The sequence below is a fragment of the Alosa pseudoharengus genome, unplaced genomic scaffold (assembly GCF_046254945.1).
Source record: "Alosa pseudoharengus isolate Yale_2024_CS ecotype anadromous, Long Island Sound unplaced genomic scaffold, YU_APseudo_1.1 YU_APseudo_1.1_scf_18, whole genome shotgun sequence".
Lineage (NCBI taxonomy): Eukaryota > Metazoa > Chordata > Actinopteri > Clupeiformes > Clupeidae > Alosa > Alosa pseudoharengus.
The window spans coordinates 1,816,563-1,843,366 of NW_027468650.1; the positions used below are offsets into that span (position 1 = coordinate 1,816,563).

The 26,804-nt window shown below is 43.5% G+C and overlaps 2 protein-coding genes across 2 annotated transcripts; both read left to right on the forward strand.

Annotated features, from left to right (window-relative positions):
• The first annotated feature begins 1,357 nt into the window (after window positions 1-1,357).
• Window positions 1,358-6,623, forward strand: LOC143131811 (ovostatin homolog 2-like). Its single transcript, XM_076291399.1, has 7 exons — window positions 1,358-1,483; window positions 1,858-2,100; window positions 2,182-2,394; window positions 2,890-3,039; window positions 3,358-3,501; window positions 3,676-3,763; window positions 6,493-6,623. The coding sequence occupies exons 1-7, from the start codon at window positions 1,358-1,360 to the stop codon at window positions 6,621-6,623; spliced, it is 1,095 nt and encodes a 364-aa protein (XP_076147514.1).
• Window positions 6,555-15,780, forward strand: LOC143130822 (alpha-2-macroglobulin-like). Its single transcript, XM_076290040.1, has 19 exons — window positions 6,555-6,619; window positions 6,890-7,115; window positions 7,888-8,014; window positions 8,226-8,347; window positions 8,464-8,515; window positions 8,726-8,809; window positions 9,222-9,398; window positions 10,053-10,128; window positions 12,326-12,482; window positions 12,577-12,654; window positions 12,826-12,976; window positions 13,585-13,775; window positions 13,972-14,187; window positions 14,277-14,413; window positions 14,592-14,673; window positions 15,157-15,225; window positions 15,331-15,436; window positions 15,575-15,613; window positions 15,732-15,780. Exons 2-19 carry the CDS (start codon window positions 6,948-6,950, stop codon window positions 15,761-15,763), a joined length of 2,064 nt encoding a protein of 687 aa, XP_076146155.1. The 5' UTR covers window positions 6,555-6,619; window positions 6,890-6,947; the 3' UTR covers window positions 15,764-15,780.
• Window positions 15,781-26,804: the final 11,024 nt, after the last annotated feature.

Below are 26,804 nucleotides of genomic sequence, written 5' to 3' on the forward strand. Positions count from 1 at the left end.
AGTGAAAGCTCCCCATGTTCACGTTGTTCTCTTTTGCAAGTAAAAACTATTAGGCCATAATAAGGAAATAGATAGCTTTATTTAAGTTTAATGCACACTATAGTACATTGTGTGTGAGTGATTTGCAGCTATGTATTACTTTGTCTCTTTAATTTAGTTTTTCTTTCTTTTACACCTTGTATGTAGGCCAACTGTACACTTTGTACTGTTTTGTTGTCTGAATCCCTGTAAAACATCCTGATGGCCAAAAATAAAATGTCAAAAAAAAAATGTGTCCATGTAAACGTGGCTATTGATGCCTAACGTTTAACATACTGCAGTCCAAATTAAATATTGGAGAGTGTCCTAATCATCTTATTTGCATAAATATAATCATCACAATATATGCCTAAGTGAGTAAATATTATAAGCTGAACTTACAGAAACCACATTCGTAAACTGACTGAATTTAGACTCAGATGTACAGTTTCTCTCGTCTCGCGTGTTAGGTTTTCTATTGCCGAGGTTAAACGCCTGGTTCACCTCCTGCTAGCAGAGTTAAAAAGCTTGGTGCAACTCCTGCTAGCAGAGTTAAGCAATGTTTCTCAGACATTAGGATAGCCTCCATAACCCAACTGCACACGGAACACAATGTATGAATGAATGTGAGTACTTGAATATTAAAATAACTTTAAAAATTACTTCATTTACCTCCCTGCTTCTAGCTGTGATAAATTAACCGAAGCTTAGTTCTTACCTGTTCAGGAGAACATTGGCCAATTTGGCATTTACGGTCATTTAAAATTCTTCTCCATCTTTCAAATGCCTCTCCGTCAACTGTAGTCTTATTCCTCCCCTGCACATGGAGCTTGTTCAAAATATGGTGAGGGTTTTTAGTTTTGGTTGAATATAACGTTAGCACATGTCTAGGTCTGTACTTGCTGTATTATTGGGTAATGGGGACTGAATTTGGGGAAAGTTTCCTCTCTGATGTTTTGTTTGTGTTTGGTTCAAATACCATCGAATGTGACATCATCTAGAATTGCTGACGATACCTTTTGAGTTTTGACCACCAGCCTCCGGTATTTTGCCAAACAACCTTTCACTAGACTTATGGACTGTACCTTTAAGTATTTTCACATACTGATCTTGGTGCTGTGTGAGTGTGAGGGAAAGTGATTCAGATACTGACCTTGGTGTTGCAGGATTTGATCGAAAAAAGGAGATTCAGCCAGTTGTCTTGTCTGATCAGTGCTATGAGGTACATTTCTGGAACCAGTGGCAAAGACTAGCCAGCGGAAAGCACAAAGTCACACTGCGTTTCCTTTCTCTACAGATCAAAGCGACCCATTACAATGACACTGGCATCGCTGGGAGGATGGTCCATCTGTTCAAAGGTCCGAGATGGAATGCAAAGCTTCTGCTGAACCTGACCACAGACTCCGCTGGAGTGGCCCAGTTCTCCCTCAACACGACTTCTTTCCCAGGGGACTTTGAGCTCTTTGTAAGCTGGTCACTATAGTCAGTTCTCCCTCAACATAGTCTTCTGGTCAAATTAGTAAATGCACTGCAGAAAAGCTACGTCTAGTGTCTATGTGAGCGTGTTCTGTATAGATTGTGCACAAGCTAATGCTAGTATATTTGAGTCTGCGTGTGAGTGCGTGATGTGTATATTCTACACATGCTAGTGTAGTTGAATCTTTGTGTGAGTGTGTCATGTGTATATTGTACACAAGCTAATGCTAGTGTAGTTGAATCTTTGTGTTGGCGTGTGATGTGTAGGTCGTACACAAGCTAGTGCTAGTGTAGTTGTGACGGTGCTTTGTGGAAGATCCAGGTATTCCTCCTTTCTCGTCTCTAATGCTTCTTCCTTTCCAGGCCAGCCTAACTACAGACACCGACACATACAGACCATATAACACCCCATACTATGACTCGCCATCAAAGTCTGTGTCCAGATTAAGAACAGCATCTCCAGACTCAGCGTCATCCAGCTCTCTGGCCATAATAGATGACAAAATAGATGGTGCTCTTCAGTGTGGCAAAGACGTACCCATCACCATTAAGTACACCTTCACTGGGGAGACTTTCAACGCAGACTCTGTGGATGTCATTTATATGGTATGTGGAATACAGGTTCCATTCCAGACATCTAAAGTCATTTGAATACTGTATGTCATTAGTTTTCCTTGTTTGTTGCAGGTTTTATCAAGAGGACAGATTGTTCATCATGGCTTTGCTGAAGCTTCAGTGAAGGGTTCTCCACCAGTAACTCAGGGTGAGGTTTCCTTCCGGTTGTCCGTCAGTGCTGAGATGGCCCCCTCAGTGCAGGTCCTGGCTTACTGTGTCTTACCCAGTGAGACGGTCCTGGCTGACAGCAAAACCTTCTCAACGGAGAAGTGCTTCATAACCAAGGTACCACACTACAGCATGATGTTGTCATGGTAGCACACTACAGCATGTTGTTGTCATGGTAGCGTACTACAGCATGATGTTGTCATGGTAGCACACTACAGTGCAATGGTGTAATGGTAGCACACTACAGTGCAATGTTTTAATGGTACCACACTACAGCATGATGCTGTCATGGTAGCGCACTACAGCATGTTGTTGTCATAGTAGCACACTACAGCACGATGTTGTCATGGTAGCACTCTACAGTGCAATGGTGTAATGGTACCACACTACAGCATGATGTTGTCATGGTAGCGCACTATAGCATGTTGTTGTCATGGGAGCACACTACAGTGCAATGGTGTAATGGGAGCACACTACAGCATGATGTTGTCATGGTAGCACAGTAGAGCATGTTGTTGTCATGGTAGCACGCTAGATGAAGGTTGTGGAAAGTTGTCTTTGTCCTCCTCTGCTGCTCTGTGATTGGTTGATAATATGCTGTTGTGTACACAGGTGTCGGTGCAGTTCTCCCCCCCTAAATCGGTTCCTGGAGAGAAGAGCTCCCTGCAGCTGTCTGCTCAGCCTGGCTCTCTCTGCGGCCTCAGCGCTGTGGATCAGAGCATCTACATCCTGGAACCTGGGAAACGACTGAACGCTGACAAGGTTACCAGCACCATGACGACATAGATCTGACCCAGAGGGGACCGGGCCTCTGATGCCCATATGTGTTACTGCCCATTACTGCCTGAAGAGAGGGGGGGGGGGGTAATGATGCCCATATGTGTTACTGCCCATTACTGCCTGAAGAGAGGAGGGGGGTGATGATGATGCCCATATGTGTTACTGCCTGAAGAGAGGAGGGGGGTGATGATGATGCCCATATGTGTTACTGCCCATTACTGCCTGAAGAGAGGAGGGGGGTGATAATGATGCCTGATGAGAGGAGGGGGGTGATGATGATGCGTTCCTCTTCCCCTCTAGGTTTTTGATTTGTTACCATCGATGGACTCGTTTATTGATTATGAAGTTGAAGATCCAGTAGAGTGTCTGAAAGTGAGACCTCGGAGATCTTCTCTGTACTATCCTCTGCAACCCTCTGCAACTGATGCCTTTGCAGTTTTCCAGGTCTGAAAAATAAGCACTTGAACACAGAATAAGTCCATATCCTAATGTCCATAATATCTGTGAAGGAGGAGTCTATCTGCGTCTGGTTGGGGCTGAAGGCTGCGTCTGTGTCTGTTTTAGAGGTTGGGGCTGAAGGCTGCAACTAACCTGGTTTTGCTTCTGTGTCTGTTTTAGAGGTTGGGGCTGAAGGCTGTAACTAACCTGGTTTTAGGGACACCAGACTGCTTACTGTACCGGGGGGAGACGTACCACAAGGGATTCCGTAAGAGCACTTAAACATGAAACACACTGTAGACCTTGAATTGAGACACTGTAACCTAATTTAACAATGAGGCTCATTTTACTTGGTGTTTGTAGACCTGACCATTGACCAAGGCCTCTGATTACGTCAGCTGCTCTGGCCTCTTTTTCCTCCGCATGAACGCGTGATGCATGAACATCACCTGCATGTCTTCCATTTCCGCGGCCTTTGATCCATACTGTATGCTGGAGGGACGGTGTCCCAAACTCTGACGTACTCAAGAGGACAGGACCTCTACAGTCCTGTGTCAATGCCATCGCCATAGCAATTAACACTACACAGTCCTGTGTCAATGCCATCTCCATAGCAATTAACACTACACAGTCCTGTGTCAATGCCATTGCCAAAGCAATTAACATGACAGTCCTGTGTCAATGCCATCTCCATAGCAATTAACACTACACAGTCCTGTGTCAATGCCATTGCCATAGCAATTAACATCACAGTCCTGTGTCAATGCCATCTCCATTGCAATTAACACTACACAGTCCTGTGTCAATGCCATCGCCATAGCAATTAACACTACACAGTCCTGTGTCAATGCCATCGCCATAGCAATTAACACTACACAGTCCTGTGTCAATGCCATCGCCATAGCAATTAACACTACACAGTCCTGTGTCAATGCCATCTCCATAGCAATTAACACTACACAGTCCTGTGTCAATGCCATCGCCATAGCAATTAACACTACACAGTCCTGTGTCAATGCCATCGCCATAGCAATTAACAATGGCTCCCAAGCCTCTCCGAAGGCCTCCAAGCCATTTGTAAAGCAGAGAGCAGTTTGCTGCTTGCCCTGTGGATGGCAGTAGTAGCACCTTATTTTCAGATCAGCGTAGCATCACAGAGATATATGGCACATTCACTGCCTTCAGATCAGCGTAGCATCACAGAGAGATACGGCACATTCACTGCCTTCAATATCAATGGGATCAGATCTCTTACGAAATTCTTGCCTTTATGTCAGCAATAATTGTTCAGGCGCAAACACAAATTCACCATTTAACCCTTAGAACCCTAAGCTGTTTTTAGGGCATTTTCACTACCTTTATTCATAAGGATTTATTCTGGTCATTGTAAGTGCCACACACATATATTATATATTGTTTTTTTCAGGAGAGTTTAGGCTATTCAGATCTGCCATCATTTCATGTATTAATACTAGCATTGATTTTATTTTGATTTTTAAAGAATTAAAATATAAAAAGTGTATTATAAAAATTCTTATATTTCGACATGTATCTCACCACTGCAAGCTCACAGCTCTACATGCATTTCATGTGTGTGTAGGGCAGACTGTCCTGAATCGGGCAATATAATTGCCATGTTGGAGGGATACTCTGGGGCTGAGCAATTTACAGAAATATTTGCTGTGTGATTTACGGAAATAAATGCCATTTTTTATTTAGTGATGAAAAATGACCTTTCTGCGCTCCATATCTGTGACACGAACTGATCTGACCTGACTTGACCCGAGGTTGCGTGTTAGCCTGCGTGCCTGTGTGTATGCAGTCATAATAATTCTCAACTCTTTACTGCATTGCCATGAACAAAGTAAAGGCAAAAAAGGTGTTTATTTGTTGAACAAATTGGGATGCAATGTGAGCCTTGAATTGGATGCCATGCAGGAATTTGCTAGGATCGATCTCAAAACCGGAATATGAACATGCTTTGCCATAGAGAAACACATGATAGCATTGGATTATAAACATGCTTTGCCACAAGAACAGACAAAAACATGGGGTAAGTCCAGCTATATGAAGTTATTATTTTGCTGTCACTTCGTCTGTTTTATAACCCAGAAGGATGTACTTGGTATCAAATGATAGCTCTGAGTCTCCTCTTTCATCTGACATGCGTGGCATATCTATGCGATCACGGGTCCGGCGAGTAATTCAAACGAGAGTAATGAGTGTGCAGCGTTGGTTTGTGTACATGACGTTATTATTTTGCAGTCACTTCGTCTGTTTTCATAAGCCAGAAGGATCGATAAACATGGTACCAATGGATAGCCCTGTGCCTCCTCTTTCATCTGATATGCTTGCCATATCGATGTGATCACGGGTTCTCGAGTAATTCAAACTAGAGTAATGTGTGTGCAGGTGAATGCAGAGAAGTATAGACGGTAAATATGATGCAATTTGATTTAATTTCATGATTTTTTTTAATTTTCATACTTGATCGTACAGACAAGTGTGTAGTCTCGTTGGAAAGCCCCACTTCTGCTCTGTCGTGCAATATAGGTTTCATCTCGCTGAACCGTTCCGGAGCAATGTAACAGAGAAGAAAGGGTGTGTTTTTTGACGCACTTTGCGTCAATCGGGTTCTAAGGGTTAACAATCGAGGGACATTTTCTAAATCAGTGAACCCCATTTTAATACCTTAATGCTGTCTGTGTCTGTCTGTGTCTGTCTGTCTGTCGTTGTAAAGGATTTGGTCAGCGTCAGTAGGTCAGTAGGTATGGGCACTCTACCTTTCATGTCCACAGATGCAGGTAGACCATCACCTCAAGCCTCTGCTGCTGACGTGGGGGGTTAATCGTAATGAGCACCGGTGCCCTGACAGGTGGGGGGGGGGGGGGGTGAGACTGGACTGGTTACTACAGGACTCTGCTGCACAGGAGCAGAGAGGGCAGTTACTACAGGACTCTGCTGCACATGTTGTAGGAGTTTGTTTCTCCTTGATAGGGTATCCCATGGTGGCCTTTGGAAGTGCTGCAAATGCTGCACCAGTTCCTCCAGTGCCGGAAAATGTTGGTGTGACTGTTCGTACAATCTTCCCTGAGACGTGGATCTGGGAACTGGCAGAGGTCGGGTAAGTGGCCACGTAGAATCAGGGATCCTGTTTCCAGCACTAGATCCCCATCACCATTGCTCCCCATATCCAGCCCAATCACCATTGCTCCCCATATCCAGCCCCATCACCATTGCTCCCCATATCCAGCCCCATCACCGTTGCTCCCCATATCCAGCCCCATCACCGTTGCTCCCCATATCCAGCCCCATCACCATTGCTCCCCATATCCAGCCCCATCACCGTTGCTCTAACGTTGCTCTAATGTTGCTCTAACGTGTCTCTTCACAGGGGGTCTGGAGAAACACAAGTCCCTCTCACTGTCCCTGACACCATCACCACCTGGGAGATGGAGGCGTTCTGCCTGTCCCCCCAGGGCTTCGGTCTGGCCCCCCCAGTTCAGCTCACTGTGTTCCAGCCCTTCTTCCTGGAGCTCTCCTTGCCCTACTCCATCATCCGTGGAGAGACCTTTGAGCTCAAAGCAACAGTTTTCAACTACCTGCCCCAGTGCATCATGGTATTACAACAGTTTTCAACTACCTGCCCAAGTGCATCATGGTATAGCAACAGATCATGCTCTGAGCATAAGGACTTTGAACTTTCTGGTAGCCAAAGTGTGTTCTGATTGAATTACTTAATTAGCTGTGTGTGTGTGTGTGTGTGTGTGTGTGTGTGTGTGTGAAACTCGATTCCCTCTCTAGCTTTTTATTTCAACATACCGTATTCGCCCCACAGGGTTACATTGTAGAATCATCCGACGTTGGTATGAAACATGGTGCCCATGATTTGAGTTGTCCTAACTTTTTTTTATATATATATATATATATATATATGGCTCTGTTCAATATACTGTGTAATTCAATTCAATTTATTGTGCTTATAGAGCGCCGAAACATTACACATGTATCATGGCGCTTTACAGAATGTAGGCAATCAGAGAAACAGGACAGAAAGGAAGAAAAGAAAAGAAAGAGAGAGGCCCATGGGTAACAGGGGCGAGGAAAAACTCCCTAGAATTGGAGATACATATAGGAAGAAACCTCGAGCAGATCCACGACTCAAGGGCCTGACCCATCTGCCTAGGGTCAATACAGGACAGTAAGGTCTGTGTACATGACAAATGCATATGATAGTCAGATGTAGAGAATAAGACATGGTGTTAAAAGCACTTGAGCTAGTGCTTGAGCTTGAGCTGTGTACCGTTGCATCTCGTGTGTGTGTGTGTCTGTTAAACGAGTCCCTCTCTGGTAGGTCACAGTGTGTGTTAAACTCAAATCCCTCTCTGGTAGGTCACAGTGACTCCAACCCCTTCATCAGACTTCACTCTGACCCCCTCTTCTGATGGCCAGTACTCCTCCTGTCTGTGTGCAGATGGGAGAAAGACCTTCAAATGGACACTGGTGCCCTCTGTATTAGGTGAGTAACGCTGAGAGAGTTAAAGGAAAGTGGGTAACTTTATTAGACACTGGTGCCCTCTGTACTCTGTGAGTAATGCTGAGAGAGTTAAAGGAAAGTGGGTAACTTTATTAGACACTGGTGCTCTCTGTACTCTGTGAGTAATGCTGAGAGCGTAGAGACACTGTAGTAGTGGACACCGCTGAAGCTGACCTGGGAAACTTGCCTGCAGGAGAGATGAGCGTGACTGTGAGTGCGGCCGCTGGGCCGTCCCAGACTCTGTGTGGCAATGAAGTGGTGACCGTCCCAGAGAGAGGCCGCGTAGACGCAGTCACTCGCTCCCTCAAGGTCAAGGTAGGCCTGCCAGTAGTCCTGCACAAGATCAGTCATTTTGAAGTCCCAAGAAAATCTCCAAAGAACCTCTAGAGCTAAAATCACACTTCTAACATCTGTAACTTCTCTCTTGTAAGGCTGAAGGAACCGAGAGGGTTAGAAGTTTCAGCTGGCTCTTATGTCCAAAGGGTGAGCTCCAATCTTCTGTATCTATAGTTCACGTATTGTCCTTATGCATACTCTATGGAATGTATTAATAGATTCTTGTGTTAAAAGGAAACTGATGCTATTCTTGCATGCACTGTTATGTCCATGTAATTTGCCCAGACCTTTATTCATATTAGACCACTGGCCATTGGCCTGCTTGGCCCCCAACTCGGTTCCATGTTGTATCCACAGGGGGCGCCCTGACGGAGGAGGTGGAGCTGACCCTCCCAGGGGATGTAGTTAAGGGATCAGCCAGAGCCTCTGTGTCTGTGCTAGGTACCAACAGTCACATACAACACACACTTCATATGCACAGCAGAGCCTTACATTGAGCCTTACATTGGCTCACTGACTGCTGAAACCCTAACCACGTTTGTCCAAGAGAGCCTTACATTGGCTCACTGACTGCTGAAACCCTAACCATGTTTGTCCAAGAGAGCCTTACATTGGCTGGATGACTGCTGAAACCTTAACCATGTTTGTCCATGTTTGTCCAAGAGAGCCTTACTGTACATTGGCTGGCTGACTGACTGACTGCTGAAACCCTAACCATGTTTGTCCATGAGAGCCTTACATTGGCTGACTGACTGTTGAAACCCTAACCATGTTTGTCCATGAGAGCCTTACATTGGCTCACTGACTGCTGAAACCCTAACCATGTTTGTCCAACACTCCATGCCTCCTGCAGGAGACATCATAGGTCGCGCTCTGAAGAACATCGACAGCCTCCTGCAGATGCCTTATGGTTGTGGGGAGCAAAATATGGCCATCCTCTCCCCAAATATCTACATTCTGCAGTACCTGCAGAACACTGGCCAGCTCACTGCAGACATTAAGGAGAAGGCCACCAATTTCCTCAAAAGTGGTGAGATGTTCTCTTCCTTTTGACAGTAGAGGGCAGTAGAGGGCACATGTCTATGTTAATTATTATCTATCCATCCTGGATAGTGAACCCCTGAACAAGATGGCACCTCTAACTTTAGAGTTCTGTGTGGTAGGCATGACTAATGACTATTTCCCATTTACCTTTGTAGCACCGGGTTGAACCCCTTTTGCCTTCAGAATTGCCTTTAATTCTTTATAGCATACACTACCAGTCAAAAGTATGGACACACACACACACACACTTATCATAGTTTTTTATTTGATTCTTTTTTTTTGTACTACATGGTACAACAATACCTACAACATCCAAAGTATGACAGAAGACAAAGCTCTCTAGAAATATATTATTTCCATGTGCCACATTTCATATTCTTCATTGTTTACCTCTATATCAAATTTGTTGATCATTTTATTGATTTGATATTATTAAAGCCAACTTCGTTCTTTTGAAGCAGTGCCTCCCCATGGCCACGCCCCTGATCTTTAGCAGATGCTCTCGATCACGTCTACATGCCTAAATGCATTGAGTTACTGCCATGTGATTGGCTGAATAGATATCTGTTAATGAGCAGTTGAACACATGTGCCTAATAAAGTGGCTGGTGATTTGGAACATAATGATGAGTAATCAACAGGATACCAGAGGCAGCTGAACTACAAGCTTCCTAATGGAGCATACAGCACGTTTGGAACAGGAGATGGAAACACATGGTGAGTCCATCCTGGTTCACAAAGTAAGACACCTGTAGACCACAAGACTGTTGATGTTCTATCACATGGTTTTAATCTGGACGTGGTTGATGTAATAGATACTGCATGCTCCGACCACAAATCAGTAACGTTTAATGCGCCGTTTCCCATGATGCAACACATGGCTACTAAAACGTCACAGTGCCACTCAAGGAGGTCCTCCCCCTCTACGGCCTCAAGTGCATCCTCCCCGATCCTCATCTGCACTGAGCACTGAACAGGTGGCTGTTTTTAAAGCTAATAAAGCGTAACTCTAACCAAAATGCAACCTAGGGTCGTCTTGTGAATGTACCCGAGTCAAACTTTCATTTAAAAGCATAATTAGGACAGAAGCGCCACTTTTAAGATTGACAGTATTGTAATGCCCTTTATACTGGAGTTGATGAATCATCTCTTGCAAGAGTTAGTACAAAACGCAACCGCTAGACTGCTTACCAGGACAAGGAAACAGGAACACATCACTCCAGTACTGCCGGCCGTGTACTGGCTTCCTGTTAAATGTACAATCCAGTATAAAGTGGCATTGACTGTTTTTAAATCACTAAATGAGCGTGCTCCCCGTTATGTCCCAAACATGCTGAACTTTTCCACTCCATCATGAGCACTAGGATCTGCATCCCACGCAGAGCTGCAGAGCCCGAGCGAGGAGCGGAGCGGATGGAATTTTGTTGGAGAGCTTTTTCCCCTCTGTTGCGCTCCAATTTCGCTCCGATTCCGCTCACACCAAGCGGAAATGCATGCCCAAATCCACCCAGATTTCATGTCTTCGGAATGAAACCAAGAGCGTTACATTTCAAAGATATTGGCCATAGTAAGTTCGTTAGGGATGGAGTTGCTAAATATTTTAGAAAGGAAACTGAAAGTCATAGCCTAGGGCCTACTGTACAAGCGTACTATTCCTACAAAACAACTAGATGCTAATAATGTAGAGCAAGAACAACCATGTGGTGGTTCCAGTGAGTAAAGATTCATTTTGGAATTTAAGAAGATGTGGAATTTTGCAGAAACATGAGCGTTCGGAGAGCAAAAACGTATGCAATTAGAATATGCTTCATATAAAGTAGCCTAAGGCTGAAGTATAACTTGGATGCTAAACCTGTATTATTTAGGCAATTAATCCCACTGATCCTTTTAGTTTTAGGTTTGTGTATTGACGTTACCAAGCTTGTTCGTTGTTGCACTGTCTGTGTTGCATTATCTTTTACAATAAATGTTCTATGAGTGACATTGCCGTTGCTCTTAGATCTTTGGGATTTACGTTTTCTAAGGTGACGATTCGGCTTGTAGATTATTTCTCCCTCTTTTAAATTGGAGCGAGCGTGGAGCCATTTCACTGGAGCGGGAGGATTTTGAAGTGGAGCGAGATTGAGCGGAGCGACCTGACGTGCATTTGAGCAGAAGAGCGGCCGAGTGGTCAGCCACCTGAGCGAGGAGCGGCCGAGTGGTCAGCCACCTGAGCGAGGAGCGGCCGAGTGAACAGCCACCGGAGCGAGGAGCGGGATATTCGCACCGCTCAGCTCCACTCACTAGCTCTGATTCCACGCACGCCTGGACACACCCCCTTCCCACAAACAGAAAGGTGACTGTGCTTTCAGTATCCATGCAACGCCTCTGGAACAGCTTACCACCGGAACTCTAATCGGCATCACCTGTGACTGTTTTTAAATCTTTACTAAAAACCCATCTCTTCAGCCCCAGCTGTGGCGCAACTGGCTGGGGCACCTGCACCGTACGGCGGCGGCCCGGGTTCGATTCCCGCCCCGTGGTCCTTTCCGGATCCCACCCCTGCTCTCTCTCCCATTCACTTCCTGTCACTCTCCACTGTCCTATCATTAAACGCATAAAAAGACAAAAAATTAAATTATATAATAAAAAAAAAACATCTCTTCAGACTTGCTTTTAACAGCCACTGAGCCTGTGGAACTATGGATTTGATGCCACTTGTATTTTGTCTGTATATTTATATGTCTGTCTCTCTTGTTTTGTTTTTGTCTGGAGGTGTCAGCTGTAGTTGATGCTTGAATCATCTTTTTAACTGTGAAGCACTTTGGAATGTAATGTGCTATAGAAATTAAAATGACTTGCATACAATGCTTAGACCACAGCTCTTACCTCTGGACAGAAGCAAACTCAGCGTTGTGTCCATCTCTTCTCCCAGGCTCACTGCATTTGTGTTGAGGTCGTTTGGAAAAGCAAAGTCCTTTATCTACATTGATCCAAAAGTTATAACGGATGCGAGCACTTGGCTTGAAGGAAACCTTCGACCAGATGGTGCTTTCAATATGCAGGGGAAACTCTTCCACAACGGAATGAAGGTCTGACCTGTATGATACTACTCATAAACAAACTCCTTATTTGGGATGGATGCTGAATTTTCAGTGTTGATGAGGGTTTTTCATTGTGTTCTAGGGGGGTGTAAGCGATGATGTAACAATAACAGCTTACATCGCTGCATCAATGCTTGAGCTGAATATGAGCACTGTTACGGTAGGTAAATCTGTCTCAAACCATCTCCTCTATCAAAGGTTTCATTCAGATGCTTTATCTTTTCCATAGCTGTCTAAACATGACTAGAAAGTCATACCCCTTTGTACCACTCATGAGAAATATAACCTTTGACCAGAATGTTTAAAAAAAGAATCTATTTTTTTACTTCAGCAAGAAACCATGAGGTTCCTGAAGTCCTCCGCCAGTAACCGCTCCAACACCTACACCACCGCTCTGCTGGCCTACACCTTCAGCCTCGCTGGGGAAGCAGACCTCCGAGCTGAGCTGCTGAAACACTTGGACAGTGTAGCGACCTCTGCTGGTAGGAGACACTGCAGTGTGCCACAACCGACATAGATGAGCAAACACGTGCACCTGCTCCCTTCATCTCCTACGGCTTGTGTCTTCATCTCCTAATCTCATACAGCTCATGTCTTTATCTCATACGGCTCATGTCTTTCTCATACGGCTCATGTCTTTATCTCCTAATCTCATACGGCTCATGTCTTTATCTCATACGGCTCATGTCTTTATCTCCTAATCTCCTACGGCTCATGTCTTTATCTCCTAATCTCCTACGGCTCATGTCTTTATCTCCTAATCTCCTACGGCTCATGTCTTTATCTCATACGGCTCGTGTCTTTAACATACGGCTCGTGTCTTTATCATACGGCTCATGTCTTCATCTCCTAATCTCCTACGGCTCGTTTCTTTATCTCATACGGCTCATGTCTTTATCTCATACGGCTCATGTCTTTATCTCCTAATCTCATACGGCTCGTGTCTTTATCTCATACGGCTCATGTCTTTATCTCATACGGCTCATGTCTTTATCTCCTAATCTCCTACGGCTCATGTCTTTCTCATACGGCTCATGTCTTTATCTCCTACGGCTCGTGTCTTTATCTCATACGGCTCATGTCTTCTCAGGGAGTCTCCTGCACTGGTCTCAGTCCTCATCAGAGCAAGCTGATTCCCTGGCGGTGGAGACGAGCGCTTATGTGCTGTTAGCTGTTCTCACCAAACCCGCGCTGACGGCTGCAGACTTGGGCTATGCTTCCAGGATCGTCAACTGGCTGGTGAAGCAGCAGAATCCGTATGGAGGCTTCTCTTCCACACAGGTGCTCCACACACCTTTCTTTTCTAAGCTTCGTGTGTGTGTGTGAGAGCTGGTCTCCAGCTTCAGTGTTTGCCCGTGCTGACAGCTGGGTGTGTGTGTGTGTGTGCTGACGGCTGTGTGTGTGTGTGTGTGTGTGTGTGTGTGTGTGCGTGTGTGCTGACGGCTGGGTGTGTGTGCGTGTGTGTGTGTTCTCTCAGGACACGGTGGTGGCGCTGCAGGCTCTGGCTCTGTACGCCACCAAGGTCTTCAGCCCACATGGGTCCAGCACAGTGACCGTGCGGTCAGCAGGGGGCGACACACACCAGTTTGATGTGAACCAGCACAACACACTGCTGTACCAGGAGGGGGCGCTGCGCCACGTTCCTGGGAAGTACAGAGTGGACGTGAAGGGCTCTGCATGCGCTTCTGTGGGGGTTAGTGGAAAAGAACTTCTCCTCGGTTTCTAAACTATTGATGATGGATACTCTGTCCGTGACATTTCTTCACATCTCTTCTGTAACAGGTCGCGCTCTTCTACAACATCCCCACTCCCAGTAAACATTCAACCCTGAGCATTACGACTCAAGCCAAGCCTCTGACTGAGGGACAGTGCACAAAGGCCGATGGGCAGCAGGCCTTCAGCCTCCACATCACAGTCCAGTATGGAGCGCCATGCAACGCCTGCTTCTGTTCTCTTTGACTGAACTAGTCTGACCGCATCCGTTCTAATAGTTATTCCTCCTTTCTTGTGCAGATACACATCTGTTCTAATAGTTATTCCTCCTTTCTTGTGCAGATACACATCTGTTCTAATAGTTATTCCTCCTTTCTTGTGCAGATATAACGGACCACTGCAGAGCACCAACATGGCGATAATAGATGTGAAAATCTTATCTGGGTTCACTGCTGACACTGAAAAAGTAAGTTGTCCAATGTCCCTCCTACATCTGTTGCTCTGTGTGCACCATCCATAATGTTACTGATGGAGGCTGTGTTGCTCTGTGTGCACCATCCATAATGTTACTGATGGAGGCTGTGTTGGTGTGTGTGCACCATCCATAATGTTGCTGATGGAGGCTGTGTTGGTGTGTGTGCACCATCCATAATGTTGCTGATGGAGGCTGTGTTGGTGTGTGTGCACCATCCATAATGTTACTGATGGAGGCTGTGTTGGTGTGTGTGCACCATCCATAATGTTGCTGATGGAGGCTGTGTGTGTGTGTGTGTGTGTGTGTGCACCATCCATAATGTTGCTGATGGAGGCTGTGTTGGTGTGTGTGCACCATCCATAATGTTGCTGATGGAGGCTGTGTTGGTGTGTGTGTGCACCATCCATAATGTTGCTGATTGAGGCTGTGTTGGTGTGTGTGTGCACCATCCATAATGTTCTTGTGTTTTAACAGCTTCAGGGCAGCAGGTTTGTGGACCGAGTCGACAGCAAAGATGACCACATCCTTGTGTATCTGTCAGAGGTAAGGCCATCTGTAAGAATCCTGGTTTTCACTGAAACATGCTGCACCTACTTGCGCTCTGTCCATCTGATGTGATGTGATGTGTTTCTTTTGATTTCCAAACAGGTTCCAAAGGATATACCTGTTCACTGCGAACTGACCATCCGACAGGATCTGCCAGTCACCAACCTGAAGCCAGCAGGGGTCAAGGTGTATGACTACTACCAGACCAGTAAGACTCCATAGACCAAGACCAGCATTACATATATGTATAATTACATTGCCATGGATATATGTATAATTACATTGCCATGGATACAGCAGTGCTAGTAAGCCCCTGACCAATGAAATCTCTCTCTCTCTCAATCAGGTGACCAAGCTGAGGCTGAGTACTCCTCCCCTTGTGCAGGTCAGTTAGTCTGCCGAGTCCTCTAAAGAACAATCACAACAACAGGTCCCAATATTCTATTTAACGTGTGTGTGTGTGTGTGTGTGTGTGTGTGTGTGTGTGTCCTCCCCTTGTGCAGGTCAGGGGACAGCTAAAGGAAGAGGTCATTAAGTGGAAATTATTTTGACATTTCAACCCTTTAACTTGCTGATGTGTTGACATGATGTTTTTGAGATTGTATATTTGTAATAAATACTGCAATCCTAGCATTTGTCTCATGTTCATACTGTTCGGAGGATTGTCAGTTGAAGACAATATGTTTATGAAAGAATATGAATGAAAACAATATTACCGTACATCCCTGCTGAAAAAAAAACAGCTAGAAACCAGCTTATGCTGGTTTTAGCTGGTCTTTGCTGGTTTTCTTCCAGCTATTGCTGGTCTTTGCTGGTGTAGCTGGTTGGGCCACCAGCTGGATATGCTGGCGTGACCATCTGAGGAAGCTGCTCATGCTGGTGTGACCAGCCTGTCTTGTGGGATACAGCTGGTGCAAGATGGTCATGCTGGTGACCAGCCTGTCAAGCCGGTCATGCTGGTTTGCTAGAATGACCAACATAAGCTGGAATGGCCAGTTAAACCAGCACTGTAGACCAGTAACACCAGCTAAAATGACCAGCTTGAGGTGGTACGACAAGCAAAACCAGCTGAATTACCATCATAAGCTGGGAAAACCAGCCGAAGTTAGTTTTTCGCAAGAGTTTTGCTGGTCTAGCAGGTCAACCATCATAGGGTGGTCAAACAAGCTGGTCAACCAGCAAACCACCTTTAGCTGGTCAGGCTGTTTTTTTTTTTCAACAGGGATGTAGAGCTCAGCATTGTCATTTTATGAAGGAATATGGTTGAAAACAATATCATGAAACAAGGAACATTGTTATATATGGCTTCACGGCATCCTGATAAAAAAAAAAACATAATATCCACAAGTGGTGATCATCAGGGACTTGAGATTATATCAAAATGTATCAGTAGCAGCTCCCGCTACGGACAGGTGGTTTTTATTATGATTTTAAATTTGCCTTGCAACTTTAGCTTAATAGAAGAGGTTGAGAAGAGGGCAAGTGTGCCGCGCTGCTGAGAAGTGGCTTTGACGTCACGTGACATGGCAATGTTTGCAGTGATTTGGTATTTTCTTCAAGCTGTGGTTCCTAGGTTTAAGAAGAAACACATTAACAGCAAATCTACTCCTTCCCATTGTACTTGGTACAACTCCTTTTGAACCTGGATCTTTATGTTTAACCTTCTATACTAATGAGCCCATGAGTGCATTCACATCTTTATTTGTAACCTGGGGTACTTCTATACTAATGAGTCCACAGAAAATTTCGACGACACACAGTGCACAGCTACAGTAGTCCCTAGAGTGCTTACATTTATGTACAGAAACATCCTACATGGAGATATGATGTTAATACCTTGGAGAATGTAAAAGGAATTGAAAGTAAAATCGAGTAATTTATATCTTTTTACCATGTTGCCAGGGATGGGCAGTATTTCTGATACATGTATTTAAAATACGTATTTAAAATACAAAATACTATTTTGTAATTGAAACATTTGAAGTGAAAACTATCATTAACTTGTTCAGAAAATTGAAATAGTCTGGCAAGGTGGGGCCACAGGTTGGCACATTCCCGGGATGGACCTGCTGCATCTTCATCCATTGTTTCGTCCATGGTTTCGTCTCTTATCTAAATCTAACCATGGAGTTGACTTTGGCGGAAAGCTGAAGGTGATTGCTGATAGGCTGTCCCAATCAGTGGCGCCTGCACAATCCAATCACGTTTGAGAGGGTAACAACAAATTGAGGGTTTCCGAGATTTTTGCTTTTTCCTTTTTTTTAGAAGAAGTAACGGGTACTCACGGCTATGGATAGAAATGTAGTGGAGTAAAGAGTACAATATTTGCCTCTCAAATGTACTTGAGTAAAGTCATGAGTACTCCCCAAAAATGATACTCGAGTAAAGTACAGATCCCTCAAAACTGTACTCAAGTACTGTACTCAAGTAAATGTACTCCGTTACTGTCCGGCTCTGGCTATTTGTAAATCAATATTGTAAAATAAAAGATTTAAAAAATTAGGACTGCCAGAATAATTTGACTGGGCCAAACAATATCAGTGGCGGCAGCTTTGGCCGCCTGTTGCCGACCCATGTCGTAGATTATAGTTTAAACTCGAGGTGTGTCAATGATATTTTAATTCCATGTCGACTGAGCCGACAGGGATTTTATTTTTGTTTTTAAAAGTATAACGCCCATTCAGCCGACCGGGAGTTCAGAACTGCGTTAGTGTTTATTATCTTCATGACTAGGCTAAGGCTTACAGGAGGAAGGCAGACAGAAGTATAGCCTAGCCTACTGGGTGTCTGTGTCAGTTTGAGGATAAACGATGCATCAAAGAGTCAAAATATTGGCAGCCAAAGAGAATTGTTGATAACAGAACAAGTGACGGTGTAAAATTAAAAATCTTTGGCGGCACAAATTAATGTGATTAAAAAAATTAACGTGTATGATTGATCCTTACTCATACTCATACTAACACGTTATGCTGACAGCCCTAATACAAACATAAACTTAACCATCTCCTTGCTTAACTAGTTGTAACTGTCGCTAGCTAGCTGAAGTATATTGTCGTATAGATGTAGCAAACCATGTTCAATCTTTCTGCCAATTAACATTAGCCTACTGTATAACTTCATTGAGTAAATGTCAAATTCCGATGTTGATACGTCATCACTGCACCCTCGATTGACGTTTACCACAGTAGCCTAAATATGTGTGGATTCTTTGAACTCTTTTGAACACAGATCATAGCCTAGGGCCTACATGTACAGATGTACTGTTTGTAGCCTACAACAGGACAGGAGCATGCAAAATCTCGCTTGTCCCACCGGCAAACACCTTGAGACCAGGTCAGGGGCCCCCTAGCGGCTCGGGGCTCCAAGCAGTTGCTTGGTTTGCCTGTTGACAAGGTGCGCCTCTGCCTAGATGGTGCCCTCATAACTGTCAAAAAGTTGAGTGTGGAATGGACATTTTTTGCCCTCAACGGCTGCCATCTTGGCCACAGAGCAGAGGAGGAGGAGCGTTTTCAAACTTGTGGTGATTGCGGTGGAAGCTGGAGCAGCAGCAGTGGGAAACACACTTTACAGTAGAAGTATACTCTTTTGATCCCTGTATAAGTATATATACTCTTTTGATCCCTGTATAAGTATATATACTCTTTTGATCCCTGTATAAGTATATATACTCTTTTGATCCCTGTATAAGTATATATACTCTTTTGATCCCTACATAAGTATATATACTCTTTTGATCCCTACATAAGTATATATACTCTTTTGATCCCTGTATAAGTATATATACTCTTTTGATCCCTACATAAGTATATATACTCTTTTGATCCCTGTATAAGTATATATACTCTTTTGATCCCTGTAGAAGTATATATACTCTTTTGATCCCTGTATAAGTATGTATACTCTTTTGATCCCTGTATAAGTATATATACTCTTTTGATCCCTGTAGAAGTATATATACTCTTTTGATCCCTGTATAAGTATATATACTCTTTTGATCCCTGTAGAAGTATATATACTCTTTTGATCCCTGTATAAGTATATATACTCTTTTGATCCCTGTATAAGTATAAGTATATATACTCTTTTGATCCCTGTATAAGTATATATACTCTTTTGATCCCTGTATAAGTATATATACTCTTTTGATCCCTGTAGAAGTATATATACTCTTTTGATCCCTGTATAAGTATAAGTATATATACTCTTTTGATCCCTGTATAAGTATATATACTCTTTTGATCCCTGTATAAGTATAAGTATATATACTCTTTTGATCCCTGTATAAGTATAAGTATATATACTCTTTTGATCCCTGTAGAAGTATATATACTCTTTTGATCCCTGTATAAGTATATATACTCTTTTGATCCCTGTATAAGTATATATACTCTTTTGATCCCTGTATAAGTATAAGTATATATACTCTTTTGATCCCTGTATAAGTATAAGTATATATACTCTTTTGATTCCTGTATAAGTATATATACTCTTTTGATCCCTGTATAAGTATAAGTATATATACTCTTTTGATCCCTACATAAGTATACGTATACTCTTTTGACCCTGTATAAGTATAAGTATATATACTCTTTTGATCCCTGTATAAGTGTATATACTCTTTTGATCCCGTGAGGGAAATTTGGTCTCTGCATTTATCCCAATCCGTGAATTAGTGAAACACGCTCGGCGCAGTGAGCTGCCTGCAACAACAGCGGCGCTCGGGGAGCAGTTGGGTGGGGTCGGGTGCCTTGCTCAGGGGCACTTCAGCCGTGCCTACTGGTCGGGGTTCGAACCGGCAACCCTCCGGTTACAAGTCCGAAGCGCTAACCAGTAGGCCACGACTGCCCCCTAATCCCGGCGCAGTGAGCTGCCTGCTACAGTGGCGCTCGGGTTTACAGGTGTACACACAAGTTAGAACACAGTACGACTATGTCACTGTTGAATAGAGGACACCAATAAAGTTATATTTAAATGTGATTGACATTTCCGTTAAGTGCACGAGTTGGTGTTTGATTGAAGTCTACGCTATCTTGTTGAAGTTCATACGCTATGCGAGCTAGCACACAGTGTACTGACGGAAGTACGCCATCGGAGATGGACGCTGTGTGAAGCCCCGCCTTCCTCCGTGACCCCAAGGGCACAGGTGAGCTCAGGTGCTGCCCAGGGAGGCACAGGGTCAACACGACCACTGAGGCACGGGGTCAACACGACCACGGAGAGAATATCCTTGGGGCCCTCACACAACCCTATGGACATACCACAGGTCATTATGGACCCAGGCTACACAACCCTATGGACATACCACAGGTCATTATGGACCCAGGCTACACAACCCTGTGGACATACCACAGGTCATTATGGACCCAGTCTACACAACCCTGTGGACATACCACAGGTCATTATGGACCCAGGCTACACAACCCTATGGACATACCACAGGTCATTATGGACCCAGGCTACACAACCCTATGGACATACCACAGGTCATTATGGACCCAGTCTACACAACCCTGTGGACATACCACAGGTCATTATGGACCCAGGCTACACAACCCTATGGACATACCACAGGTCATTATGGACCCAGGCTGAGGGCTAGGAGCTGTTGGTGCATCTCATTCCCTAGAGGTTGGAAATCCAATAACTGCTTTGCTGCTGTACCCACAGCTGGACACAGCATTCTCATGTAGCAACATTAGTTACATTACTGAGGCCCTTCGCTGGACACAGCATTCTCATGTAGCAACATTAGTTACATTACTGAGGCCCTAAGCTGGACACAACATTCTTATTCAGTTCCATCTCTAGAAGTCCCCTGAACATTCTAAAGGGTATGAGAGGCGGGGCCTGTTGGTCACATGGCATTCAAACTAATCAGAGGGCTGAATATGATTGGATAAAGGCCTCGGTTGCCACATTTGAACTGAAGAGTGTATAGAGCAGCAGAATGAGCAAGAACAATTAAAGGGATAATCATCAAAAAATACAGTATAAGCTCTATAGGGGGCGCTAAGTAGAAATACATTATAAGCTCTATAGGGGGCGCTGAGTAGAAATACAGTATAAACTCTGTAGAGGGAGCTGAGTAGAAATAGGCTACAGATAAACTCTACCATGTTACAAACTCGAAACAAATCATACTGGTCCTAAAAATAAAGTATGATCACCAGAAGCAACAGTGGTGACCCCAATGCATATCATATGGAAGCCATTCCACTAACTTTCCCATGGGGACCGAGATACCTATCGTAAACGTGCTAATTACCAACCATTTCGTTCGAAAATTCTAAAACAACAATGTTTTTTAATACTTCAAAATAACATTTGTTAAATGAACCTTACATTTTTCAGTAGCCATACATGTGTAGATTTGAACAAAATCTAGTTTAGTTCTTACCGGGGCTTTTACTGCCTGAAATATCCGATTTTGTTTACCACGCTCGGAGTTTAGTGCTGGGCTGGTGGGTACTTATTCCCAACCTTTCTCGCTGCACATCAACGGTTAGCACGAGAATTCTCGTCATCGCAATTCAAAATTCCACTGGAGCTCCAAGTGGATTTGTACGCAGCCTTACAACACTGTTTACAGCTCTTCGAGTCACGGTAAAATGTAATTTAATTTTTGCTACATAGCTAATTTAGATAAACTTATGGTGTGGGTCCTTGTGTTTCTTTAGGAATCCGCCGTCTTGGTTTGTATAGAAATCAATATTAAGTGGCATACACGTAAGAGATGACGTTCCTAAAGATTTTTTCTAAAAAACGAGCTATGGAAAATCCATAGACAGCAAAAATCCCATTAATTTTGCCAAACTGTAGGAACGCAACCAGTAGGGGGCGATGAGGTTACTTTTCCTCCCCATGTGCCCCTGTGTTTTGTGTCTGGCACCAGAGACAAATTAACTCCTGCAAGCTCATTTCTCAGTCCAGCAGGGCCCGTAATTCACAAAGAATTTTAAGGCTAAAACAGAGCCCATCTACGGAGAGCCTGGCCACTCCAAGTCCAATTGTACTGAATTTTGGTTGAATTTGAGTTTTGAATTTCTTGAATTTTCCCTTGGGGATCAATAAAGTATCTATCTATCTATCTATCTATCTATCTAGTTCCACTGGGGGCGATCGCCATGAGTGCAAAATGAATGGGAGTCTATGGAGCTAGACAGCTAAATTTGTCTCCTTCACCTGATTGTCGTTGAGAAATCTCAGATTTGATTGTAGTTTTTACAACAACATGGGTTATAGGTCGAAAGTACTTGTCCTTTCTATTTCTTACAGGTTGGGTCGTTGTTGCCCATAACACGCTAGCATTGTGCTAATGAATGACATCATTAACACGTTTGAAAGGCTTTTTAGATCAATTAAGTGACTTTAAACAATATAATAGTCAATAGTGTGTAGGCCTATTTTATTTGCCCCCCCCCGAAATATAACAAAAAATTATTTCATATCCCGAGAAAAGTGGATTTTGAGGGGTACAGCTCCATAGACCTCCATTCATTCTGCACTCGTGGACGAGCGCCCTCACGTGGAACCAGAGAAGGAACTGCAACCAGTTCAGAAACCGGAAGTTTCGCCTTATTCACCCAGCCGGCGGCGGCTACACTTGCCAGTTTGCAAACAGAGTGCATTACCACCATCTGCTGGACTGAGGTGTAATAGCACCATCTGCTGGACTGAGGCGTAGTGGCAAGTGTACCCTGTAGCCTCGTTCTGGCCGCCGGGTGAATAAGGCCAATTAGACATTCTCTAAAAAATAATGGGCGTGTCACTCGTAGGCCTAACTTTAGGACTCCTAATTTTTTTGACTAAGAGTAATTCACGAAGCATTTTAACCCTAAAAGCAGCACCTAAGTCTGGGACAGCTTAAAAGAAGATGAGAGGACTCCTAGACCTAATCCTGTAATGTCTTTTGGTTGTTGGTGGCGCATCCCTTAGTTACAATGCACAATTATTCCCTCGCAATTGAGAGCTCTGCAAAAAAATATATTTCATACCTGTGTTGCAGCATGTAGCCTAGCTGCCTGCCTGGCTAGGTTTATAATGAAATCCAATGTCTGAACATATTTAGCAGTTGGCCTGTCGGCTAGCTGAAAAGTTTGAGTGTTTAACTTTTAAACTAACATAATGTAGTCTATTTGGTGGTGTGTGTATGTGCCCTGACTAAGTTTGTGTGGCATATAAACCACAATTCGTGTTGATACAAGTACCAATGTTCATGTAGAAACATTTTATTCACATACACATTTCCATGTTATAGCTCAGGGGCTGTATTCACAAAGAATTTTAAGGCTAAATGTAGCTCCTAACTGGCGAATTCAGGAGCAACTCCTAAAAATAACGGGTAGTCACTCCTAACTTTAGGACTCTATTTGTTTTGCAGAGCTCTCCATTGCGAGGGTATAATTGTGCATTGTAACTAAGGGATGCACCACCAACAACCAAAACCATCATTGCATGACATGTAAACTAAATGTAACTCATGGTAAATCAAATTAAATTGTGCATCAAATTGTCTTTGTACGTGTTTTCATACAGATGAATTTAAAACATGTTGCAAAGATGCTTCAATCTGTAGTGTATTTCATTCTGCTACTAGGCTGGCTGTTTGCTTAGTCTTACTCTATTCATTCAGGCCATTTATTCTTCTTCTTCTATCCTTCACAGCACTTATAGCTAGCTAGTTATCTTGCTACAACGAGTGTGTGTAGTGGTGTGTTTGTGGTGTGTAAGTGGTGTAGTGGTGTGTTAGTGGTGTGTAAGTGGTGTGTGTGCTGTGGTCAGGGTTGGGTCAGATTACTTTGAAATGTAATCCATTACTGACTACAAATTACATGGCAATTTTTGTAATCAGTAACGTAATCAGTTGGATTACCAAAAACATGGAGTAATCGGATTACTTTAGGATTACTTTTAGATTACTTCAATAAATATGTCCCTTAAGTAAAAGACACCACCACTGAATTGATGAAAGAATTCTCATTCTATTTTTCTCTTTATTATTTCATTACATCTAAAAAATCTCTTTGCTCTGAGTAAAGCATTCCTGTGTGAATTAAAGCAACACCAAAGAGTTTTTTGTACCTTAAAATAATGTTTCCAAAATCGTTTCAGTGGTTCATCAAATTGTAACAGGGTGAACGGCACTTCTGCATTAGCTTCACAGCCCTCTATCGGCTATAACCACACTATGTAAGTTTGCCCGATCGGGTAGCTGATCTGTAGTTCGATGGAATGAGACATAAGAAACTATAAATTTGACTTGCATCTGATGTCGCAATACATCGTACTTTCATAAATCGTGCAACATATTCTACCTTGTCTATGGACATCGTTATTTGCAAAGCCGGTGCTGGATAAACAAATAGCATGCGTGCGACAGAGGGAAAGTTCTTTGGTGTTGCTTTAACTGATCTTTTCCTCCAAAATCTTAACGTAGCCCCTTGTTTTAGTGTTACCATTTACTTTGAGGTCACCAGGTCCCATTGTCTGAAAAACACCCAAAACTAATAGGCCTACATTTCTATAGCTATTCTCCACTTTGGGGGTGATGTTTTGGTGGTTGAAATTTTCACCCCATCCCAAAATTGATCACTTAGTCATCATGGATGTGATCATGGATCACTATTCTCCAAACATGCACAACTCAGCTTAACCTTTATAAGGGCACACCTGGACAATGAATTTAGCTTTCGATGGATTTTTTTGACCCAGGGACATGGCCTGAGAATGAATGACACAATGTCCATTTCAATTGTGGGGCTGAGAAAATTATTCCTTTGGGATGTTTTTCAACCAGGGGGATCTGCTGACTTTCTCAGAGTAAACGGTAACACTAAAACAAGAGGCTACATTAAGATTAGGAGGAAAATATCAGGCAGTGTGTCGAGAGACCTGCCCCAATAGTAAATAAGTTACTCTTTTGATCTCGTGAGGGAAATTTGGTCTCCCAATCCGTAAATTAGTGAAGCACACAGAGCACACAGTGAACACACAGTGAGATGAAGCACACAATGAGCACACAGTGAGGTGAAGCACATACTAACCCGGAGCAGTGAGCTGTCTGGAGCGGCGCTCGGGGATCAGTGAGGGGTTAGGTGCCTTACTCAAGGGCACTTCAGCCGTGGATGTGGGCATCGGAGAGCAGTGCTCAACCACTTCCCCTGCCCACATTTTTTCTACTGGTCGGGGATCGAACCGGCAAGCCCGAAGCTTGTCATATAAAAAGATAGCTAGGCTATCATAAAAAAGTTGCATTGTTTGCATGATAAAATGTAATCAGGTAATCCCCAACAAAATAACTGTAATCTGATTACACAATTTTTTTTATTGTAATCTGGGCTGATTATAGTTACTTGATTTTTGTAATCTGATTACATAATCCAGATTACATGTAATCCGTTACTACCCAACCCTGGCTGCCAGTGACGGACTGGGATTAAAAAACGGCCCTGGCATTTTCACCAACCAGCGGCTCACACGGGGACGCGCATGCACAGATATAACTTCACATGCACGGATATAACACGTTTGTAGCCCCATTGGTGATGAACTTTAACTTTAATATGCATAAAGACTGAACCAAGAACATGGATCAATTGCATGCTCTCCAAGAAAAGAATAAAATGAGTTTTTGTGCTGAAAACTGCACCAATTCGAAATCACGATGGTTAGAGAATGTTCAATATGTTCAATATCCCTAAAGGAATGCATGTCTTCAAGGTTTAACTGCTGGAGAAGGAAATAGCAACAGATTGCACAATTCTTGCAGGTAGCACATTTCTTGCTCACCAGGTTTATTTCTGTATCTTCCTATATCTCCGCGGCATCATCAAAGTCCGACGCTTTGACTGTATACTCGTTTAGAGGAGACTTTTTCAGGCTGTCCCAGTGCGTATAGCGAGGTGTGTCCATTCCGACTGTAGATTTTCAACCGTAGCATCTTCACTGAATTTAAACAGACATTCTCTTATGTTTCGAAGTGCATTTGGGGGCAGTTTATTAGCTTTTATAAGGGGACAATTCCGAGGATCAAGGCATGCTAGATCGGCATACAATTCCCCGTGCTGAAGTAAGTAGACGCATTCGGTTTTGAAATTCCCAGAAGTCATTGCTTCATGTACCTTTTGTAAACCAATAATAAAATAAAAGATACAGGCATATTTATTGTATTTCAATGTATTTCAAACAATGCACTTTTTTATCATTTTATTGTATAAGGTTACAAAAGAATGTAGACTGATGTAAATATCGAGGGTCACCATGACTGTAGTATAGAGACTCATATCTGGTATAAATACTGATTAGTTTCCCACTGTAGAGGAGGAGGAGAGAGAGATAAATTGCTGATTCGAAGCCGTTTAACACCATTGATGTTTGATAGTGGGCCGAGAGATAATGTGAAACCGGCCTTGCAAAGAATGGGCCGCACAAACCCGACAAGCATGCCGCTCCGTGATTGGCCGGCTCAAACGGCCCTCGAGAGGCCGCGGCCCTTCTGGCATCTGCCCAAATGCCAGACCGTCCAGTCCGTCACTGATCGTTTGACTGGTCCATTCAATCCCCTAACATTCCATGAA

Bases quoted from the DNA above. Each gene is read 5' to 3' on its own strand.
- LOC143131811 (XM_076291399.1), top strand. From the start codon at position 1,358: ATGGTCCATCTGTTCAAAGGTCCGAGATGGAATGCAAAGCTTCTGCTG. The intron at 1,484-1,857 runs GTAAGCTGGTCA...CTTCCTTTCCAG, and splicing joins CAGGGGACTTTGAGCTCTTT to GCCAGCCTAACTACAGACAC. The intron at 3,764-6,492 runs GTAAGAGCACTT...TCTCCTTGATAG, and splicing joins GACGTACCACAAGGGATTCC to GGTATCCCATGGTGGCCTTT.
- LOC143130822 (XM_076290040.1), top strand. From the start codon at position 6,948: ATGGAGGCGTTCTGCCTGTCCCCCCAGGGCTTCGGTCTGGCCCCCCCA. The intron at 10,129-12,325 runs GTGAGTCCATCC...CTCTTCTCCCAG, and splicing joins ACAGGAGATGGAAACACATG to GCTCACTGCATTTGTGTTGA. The intron at 15,437-15,574 runs GTAAGACTCCAT...TCTCTCAATCAG, and splicing joins GTATGACTACTACCAGACCA to GTGACCAAGCTGAGGCTGAG.